Here is a 7500-nt window from a genome sequence, read left to right as displayed (position 1 = left end):
GATACACACTCTGACACACACTGTCACACACACACTGGAGACAGCAGATACACACTCTGACACACACTGTCACACACACACTGCAGACAGCAGATACACACTCTGACACACACTGTCACACACACACTGCAGACAGCAGATACACACTCTGACACACACTGTCACACACACACTGGAGACAGCAGATACACACTCTGACACACACTGTCACACACACACTGGAGACAGCAGATACACACTCTGACACACACTGTCACACACACACTGGAGACAGCAGATACACACTCTGACACACACTGTCACACACACACTGGAGACAGCAGATACACACTCTGACACACACTGTCACACACACACTGGAGACAGCAGATACACACTCTGACACACACTGATACACACACACTGGAGACAGCAGATACACACTCTGACACACACTGTCACACACACACTGCAGACAGCAGATACACACTCTGACACACACTGTCACACACACACTGCAGACAGCAGATACACACTCTGACACACACTGTCACACACACACTGGAGACAGCAGATACACACTCTGACACACACTGTCACACACACACTGGAGACAGCAGATACACACTCTGACACACACTGTCACACACACACTGGAGACAGCAGATACACACTCTGACACACACTGTCACACACACACTGGAGACAGCAGATACACACTCTGACACACACTGTCACACACACACTGGAGACAGCAGATACACACTCTGACACACACTGTCACACACACGCTGGAGACAGCAGATACACACTCTGACACACACTGATACACACACGCTGGAGACAGCAGATACACACTCTGACACACACTGTCACACACACACTGGAGACAGCAGATACACACTCTGACACACACTGTCACACACACACTGGAGACAGCAGATACACACTCTGACACACACTGATACACACACGCTGGAGACAGCAGATACACACTCTGACACACACTGATACACACACACTGGAGACAGCAGATACACACTCTGACACACACTGTCACACACACGCTGGAGACAGCAGATACACACTCTGACACACACTGTCACACACACGCTGGAGACAGCAGATACACACTCTGACACACACTGATACACACACACTGGAGACAGCAGATACACACTCTGACACACTGTCACACACACACTGGAGACAGCAGATACACACTCTGACACACACTAACACATTCTGACACACACACTAAAGGCAGCAGATACACACGTGCATGTGCGCACAAACACACACACACACACACACACACACACACACACTCAGAACCTTTGACCCATGTGCACTCAAATGTGATGCCAGCAGCTGATTGGCTGTTTGTGATGTACACTGTGATGCCACAGCTGTGTTAATAAACCACAGAAGAAGAGCGGTGGCTCAGCTTGTTGCCGTGTTGTAGATGTAGTTCCCTTCATCCACCAGGTGGAGGATGACCTCCTTTCACCTGCACTTCACCACATGTCCAAAGGTATGCGGACACCTGAGCAGACGGGCTGTCCACATACTTTCGTCCACATGTGGTTCAGGCGTCCCTCTCAGGTACGTCAGCACTCAGGTACTGTCATTCGTCCGCGCTCGTTTCCGTCTCTTCATGTTTTCAGAGTGACGTTTTTATTGTCCTGCAGCAGAGACGGGCGGAGCTGGGAGGCGCTGGAGGAGGTGCAGCTCACGTGGTGGATGGAGGAGATGAACCAGGTAACATCTGTTTCTGCTCAGGTGGTTGCAGACCCTCTCTGACCCTGTGATGATGTGTTTGCATCCCCGTCACTCCACTGCTGTGCTTCACATTAAACAGTTTAAATGTGAGGAGTAACCCGTGCGGCACGCAGGAAATAAAATTCCACCAGCAACCTGCCAAATGACACCCAGTGGCCACTTTATTAGGTACACCCGTTTAATTTGCAGTCGTCTCTTTAATGGTCAGACATGAGCGAATTCACCGAGTTCACGGTTAAAGCTGCTGTTTAATGGACCATGTTACACTGAGAGCTGTGTCTGATGTTTACCTGAGGTGGTCAGAATATTAGGAACCCCTCTGAACGTGCTGTAATCACGAAGCAGCTCCTCCCCCAGTTCCTCCTGTTGTTCACAGCTGCAGCGTTTATTTCCTGTGTGAATGCATTAAATCAGTTCCGTCAGAGGTGGATGATCCTCTGTGAACTCTTCATGAAGAGCTGAATCCTTGTGTGGAGTCTCTCTGACAGAAACCTGACAGCTGTGACAGCGCCCTCACCTGAATGTGGAGACAGAACTGTAACATACGTCCAGATGATCAGCCAGGACAGTCCCACACAGGTCACGTTCCTGCTCGATGAGGACGGAGACACCATGAGGGCTGAAACTGTTCCAGACTTGAGCGACAGCAGCTGGTCTGGTGTCAGAGTGAAATCGATCCTGCTTTTCCTGTTTTTGACTGACGGCACTTCAGTGTTGAAGGACCTTGACGATGTGGACAGACGCTTTCACAGCTTTGTGGCCAATAGAATCTTGTAGTGATCATCAGTCCACCTGCGACAGGTGAGACTGGTCAGCTGACAACTGTCAGTCCAAAGTGCTTTTACCCTCCAGCTACTCCAATCCTGCTTTTAATGACTCCAGAGAAGAAGTCATCTGAGTCGTCATTGGCTGCGGAGACACAGATGTGGACCTCAGTCCCATCAGACGTGTCCTCAGACCCACAGCTGCTGCTGATTCTGGACTTCATGAAGTTCACTCCAAAACCGTCACAGTCAAACTAAAAGACTACAGCTGTCCTCCCACAATGCAATGCACACAGGAAGTACAAAGAGAACACAAGTAGAAAAAAGAAGAGTTCCTCTGTGAGAAGTTTAACTGGCAGGTTTAATCCATTAATACAAACGTTAATCGACACCCGCTAACGTACAACGTTTGAGCATGTTGACTTCATGTTTATTAACAAACAGAATTTGATTTGGTTTCCTGAACGAACACTTCAGCATTCACAGAAATCTTCTTCTTCTCTGCCTCTCAGAGATGTTTGGTGTGTGTGTGCGTTCAGTCCTGAGCTCTGGCTGCTCTTTGTGTGTTTAACTGTGTCGATTAGCTTTATGCTAACTGGAACATCAAGTGAGAACATTTTTGTTTCATATTGTACGTGGTCCCCTAAAACAAATCCTAAAAAACAAGCTAACTCCTCATGTCCAGCATGTCAGTCCCTCTGAAACAAACACAAACTTTGCTTCTTAAGTCTGTTCAGATGAAACACAGAGAAACGCTTCAGTCACGGAGCTGGAGAGCTGCAGGTCGATGGGTTTGTTTGCTTTGAAAAGCGAGGCTAGCTGTTTCCACCTGATTCCAGTCTTTTTGCTAAGCTAAGCTAACCATGTCCTCCAGCTCTGTACTAACACACAGATTTGAGACTGAAGAGAAGAAGATTTCACTAAAAACAAACTGTTACTCAGAAATAAACAAAAGGTTTTTACAGCTGCAGAATTAATGAATGATTAATAACAAGAATCCAGACACATGATTGATGAAGACGAAGTGGTTCAAGACTGTAAATAACAACAAACTCAGCTCTGCTGTCGCTCTGCGTCTTCAGTCTGGTGTCATTAACAAACCCACCAATCAGCAGCCAGAAGTCCTTCTGCTGCTGTGATGTCATCAAAGGTTCAGAGGAATGATTGGCTGAGACTGTGACCTCACAGTTTGTCCTTTCAGGCCTGTTTCCTCCAGCCTGATGGAGGTGAGGGTCTGCAGGAGGTCTAGAAGAGATGTGGTGTTCTGGGGGAGGTCTGAGGGTCCGCAGCTGGTCTGCAGGAACTCAGGACTCTGAGTGGAGGTTGGAGATCTTGTCGATGGACTGCAGCAGCTGAGAGACCAAACGAAGGGTCTCTGCTTCCCTCAGCAGCTGACTGAAGGCAGACAGACACACAGGTGACACATCGATCGCAGGTGAAAAGGTTCAGCTTCGTCTTTCACCTTCACAAACTTCACAGAGCAACAACTTAAAGCCTCCTGTGAGTCTGCTGCCACCTGCTGGTCAAAAGAGGTACAAGCAAGGACTCGACACGATCAGGCTGGAAACACGTTTGTCCTCAGGGTCGTTTAAAACACGTCATTGATCACCTGATCACCACTCATACCGCAGCATTTTTTGTTTTTATTGTTACAAAGATCACACCCGCTCACCCACCCGCTCACCCACCCGCTCACCCACCCGCTCTCACACCCGCTCACCCACCTGCTCACCCACCTGCTCTCACACCCGCTCACCCACCTGCTCACCCACCCGCTCTCACACCCGCTCTCACACCCGCTCACCCACCCGCTCACCCACCTGCTCTCACACCCGCTCACCCACCTGCTCACCCACCCGCTCTCACACCCGCTCACCCACCTGCTCACCCACCTGCTCTCACACCCGCTCACCCACCTGCTCACCCACCCGCTCTCACACCCGCTCACCCACCTGCTCACCCACCCGCTCACCCACCCGCTCTCACACCCGCTCACCCACCTGCTCTCACACCCGCTCACCCACCTGCTCACCCACCTGCTCTCACACCCGCTCTCACACCCGCTCACCCACCTGCTCACCCACCCGCTCACCCACCTGCTCACCCACCTGCTCTCACACCCGCTCTCACACCCGCTCACCCACCCGCTCTCACACCCGCTCACCCACCCGCTCTCACACCCGCTCTCACACCCTCTCTCACACCCGCTCACCCACCCGCTCACCCACCCGCTCACCCACCTGCTCACCCACCCGCTCTCACACCCGCTCTCACACCCGCTCACCCACCCGCTCACCCACCCGCTCTCACACCCGCTCTCACACCCGCTCACCCACCCGCTCTCACACCCGCTCACCCACCCGCTCTCACACCCGCTCACCCACCCGCTCTCACACCCGCTCTCACACCCACTCACCCACCCGCTCTCACACCCGCTCTCACACCCGCTCACCCACCCGCTCTCACACCCGCTCACCCACCCGCTCACCCACCTGCTCTCACACCCGCTCACCCACCCGCTCACCCACCCGCTCACCCACCCGCTCTCACACCCGCTCACCCACCTGCTCACCCATCTGCTCTCACACCCGCTCACCCACCCGCTCACCCACCCGCTCTCACACCCGCTCTCACACCCGCTCACCCACCCGCTCACACACCCGCTCACCCACCTGCTCTCACACCCGCTCACCCACCTGCTCTCACACCCGCTCACCCACCTGCTCACCCACCTGCTCTCACACCCGCTCTCACACCCGCTCACCCACCTGCTCACCCACCCGCTCACCCACCTGCTCACCCACCTGCTCTCACACCCGCTCTCACACCCTCTCTCACACCCGCTCACCCACCCGCTCTCACACCCGCTCACCCACCCGCTCTCACACCCGCTCTCACACCCTCTCTCACACCCGCTCACCCACCCGCTCACCCACCCGCTCACACACCCGCTCTCACACCCGCTCACCCACCCGCTCACCCACCCGCTCTCACACCCGCTCTCACACCCGCTCACACACCCGCTCTCACACCCGCTCACCCACCCGCTCTCACACCCGCTCACCCACCCGCTCACCCACCCGCTCACCCACCTGCTCTCACACCCGCTCACCCACCCGCTCTCACACCCGCTCTCACACCCGCTCACCCACCCGCTCTCACACCCGCTCTCACACCCGCTCACCCACCCGCTCTCACACCCGCTCACCCACCTGCTCACCCACCCGCTCACCCACCTGCTCTCACACCCGCTCACCCACCTGCTCTCACACCTGCTCACCCACCCGCTCACCCACCTGCTCTCAAACCCGCTCACCCACCCGCTCACCCACCTGCTCTCAAACCCGCTCACCCACCCGCTCACCCACCTGCTCTCACACCCGCTCACCCACCCGCTCACACCTGATCACAGGTACTGACCAGATGGAGGAGTGGGCGTGGCTTGCTGTCTTGTTCAGGTACTCAGATGCCACCTGAGCATTGTGTCTCATTGTCATGACGACGTCAGACTCTGCCTTCAGTCTGTGGTTCTCGGACTGCAGAGAGTCGACCTCCACCTGAGACACACAGATACACACCTGTACAAATTGATATACCTATATATATATATATATATATATATATATATATATATATATATATATATGTGTGTGTGTGTGTGTGTGTGTAAAAGTAGCCACAGTAACCAACTGAACACAGAGATCAGCTTGTGCTCCAACAGTTTCCTTGGAAAGGAAGGTCGGACGTGACCTCTGTGGACGACCTGTGGACATACTGATACCATGACTGAGCGTCGACGGACCTCTGGGATGTGTCGGTCACCGTTGGCGCTCACAGCGTTTGAATGGTTGACTACGGTCCAGGTCTTCATGTCAACAGTCTTCGTGTCTCCATGCAGGCCCTCCGATACTGAGAGACGTCCCCAGTTTGAAAGGACAATCTGTCTCTTTTAATAAAACTGTAGCAGCTTGACGACAGAGACACCAAAGGTCTCAGAGGAAGTTGGTGATCAGCTGATTTCTGGAGGGTTCTGCAGCTCAAGAGACTCATCCGTCACAACCAGCTGTGGTTTTTGTAAAATACATACTGACGGTGTCCAACTCCATCATCAGTCATCCAACCTGCAACGAGTCCAAGGCCATCCTTTGTCCGAGGTGAACTGCCCTCTGTTGGACTCAGTGTCAACAATCTCCAGCTCTGTTTTGTTGTGTCCTCAAAGAGAAGCGTCCAAAATTCAGGACCGAACCTTCGCTCACAACTCGTCACTGAATTCACCTGGATTAACCTGGACACCTCCCACTCCTCAGTTCTTACCTGGTACACAAAGACGCTTTGTGGCACATGTTTATACACACACCTGACACACAGATACACACACCTGTCACACATTAATGACAACATGATTATTAGTTTCATTTGTCTTCAGACTGATGAAATATTGACTCAATCGATTATGAACACCTGTTCTGAAGATTGATTGACTGGTAAAGTTCAGTCAGTGAATTTCTCTCTTGTTTCAAATGACGCCTGTAAATCAGAGAAAACGACATAAAGATCAATCAGAAACTTTAATGAGCACCTGAACAGAATGATCTCACCTGCAGCTGCTGCAGCTCCACCTTCAGCTTAGAGACGCTGTTCTCTGCTTTGACCGCTCGCTTCTGCAACACAGACAGACAGTCCTGAGAGACAGACAGTCCTGAGAGACAGACAGCTGCACACAGAGAGACAGTCCTGAGAGACAGACAGACAGTCCTGAGAGACAGACAGTCCTGAGAGACAGACAGCTGCACACAGAGAGACAGTCCTGAGAGACAGACAGACAGTCCTGAGAGACAGACAGTCCTGAGAGACAGACAGCTGCACACAGAGAGACAGTCCTGAGAGACAGACAGACAGTCCTGAGAGACAGACAGTCCTGAGAGACAGACAGCTGCACACAGAGAGACAGTCCTGAGAGACAGACAGACAGTCC

General features: G+C 52.8%; 3 protein-coding genes across 7 annotated transcripts in view; 2 read left to right on the top strand and 1 right to left on the bottom strand.

Moving 5' to 3' along the window:
• Positions 1-14, top strand: part of ccdc180 (coiled-coil domain containing 180) — a 21931-nt gene extending 21917 nt beyond the window's left edge. Inside the window, exon 36 of the mRNA XM_076730601.1 lies at positions 1-14. This exon is cut by the window's left edge and continues 193 nt beyond it. Coding sequence (XP_076586716.1) covers positions 1-14 — 14 coding nt within the window.
• A 1411-nt stretch (positions 15-1425) lies between these two features.
• The window catches only part of chek2 (checkpoint kinase 2), a 23062-nt gene continuing 16987 nt past the window's right edge, over positions 1426-7500 (top strand). Inside the window, exons 1-2 of the mRNA XM_076730602.1 lie at positions 1426-1584; positions 1671-1740. Coding sequence (XP_076586717.1) covers positions 1475-1584; positions 1671-1740 — 180 coding nt within the window. The 5' untranslated portion in view covers positions 1426-1474. The remainder of the gene's footprint in view (positions 1585-1670; positions 1741-7500) is intronic.
• The window catches only part of entr1 (endosome associated trafficking regulator 1), a 10005-nt gene continuing 5368 nt past the window's right edge, over positions 2864-7500 (bottom strand). For 3 of the 5 annotated variants that reach the window (XM_076730607.1, XM_076730606.1, XM_076730608.1), the window contains exons 8-10: positions 7124-7186; positions 5946-6082; positions 2864-3920 (exon numbers count right to left, since the gene is read on the bottom strand). In XM_076730607.1, coding sequence (XP_076586722.1) covers positions 3830-3920; positions 5946-6082; positions 7124-7186 — 291 coding nt within the window. In that variant the 3' untranslated portion in view covers positions 2864-3829. Of the gene's footprint in view, positions 3921-5893; positions 6083-7123; positions 7187-7500 lie in introns of all 5 variants that reach the window. The other 2 variants (XM_076730609.1, XM_076730610.1) reach the window with 1 other exon arrangement.

This window comes from Chaetodon auriga, chromosome 5, assembly GCF_051107435.1.
Source record: "Chaetodon auriga isolate fChaAug3 chromosome 5, fChaAug3.hap1, whole genome shotgun sequence".
Classification (NCBI taxonomy): domain Eukaryota; kingdom Metazoa; phylum Chordata; class Actinopteri; order Chaetodontiformes; family Chaetodontidae; genus Chaetodon; species Chaetodon auriga.
Note: the sequence above shows the minus strand (reverse complement) of the source record. Positions and strands in the feature narration are given on the sequence as shown.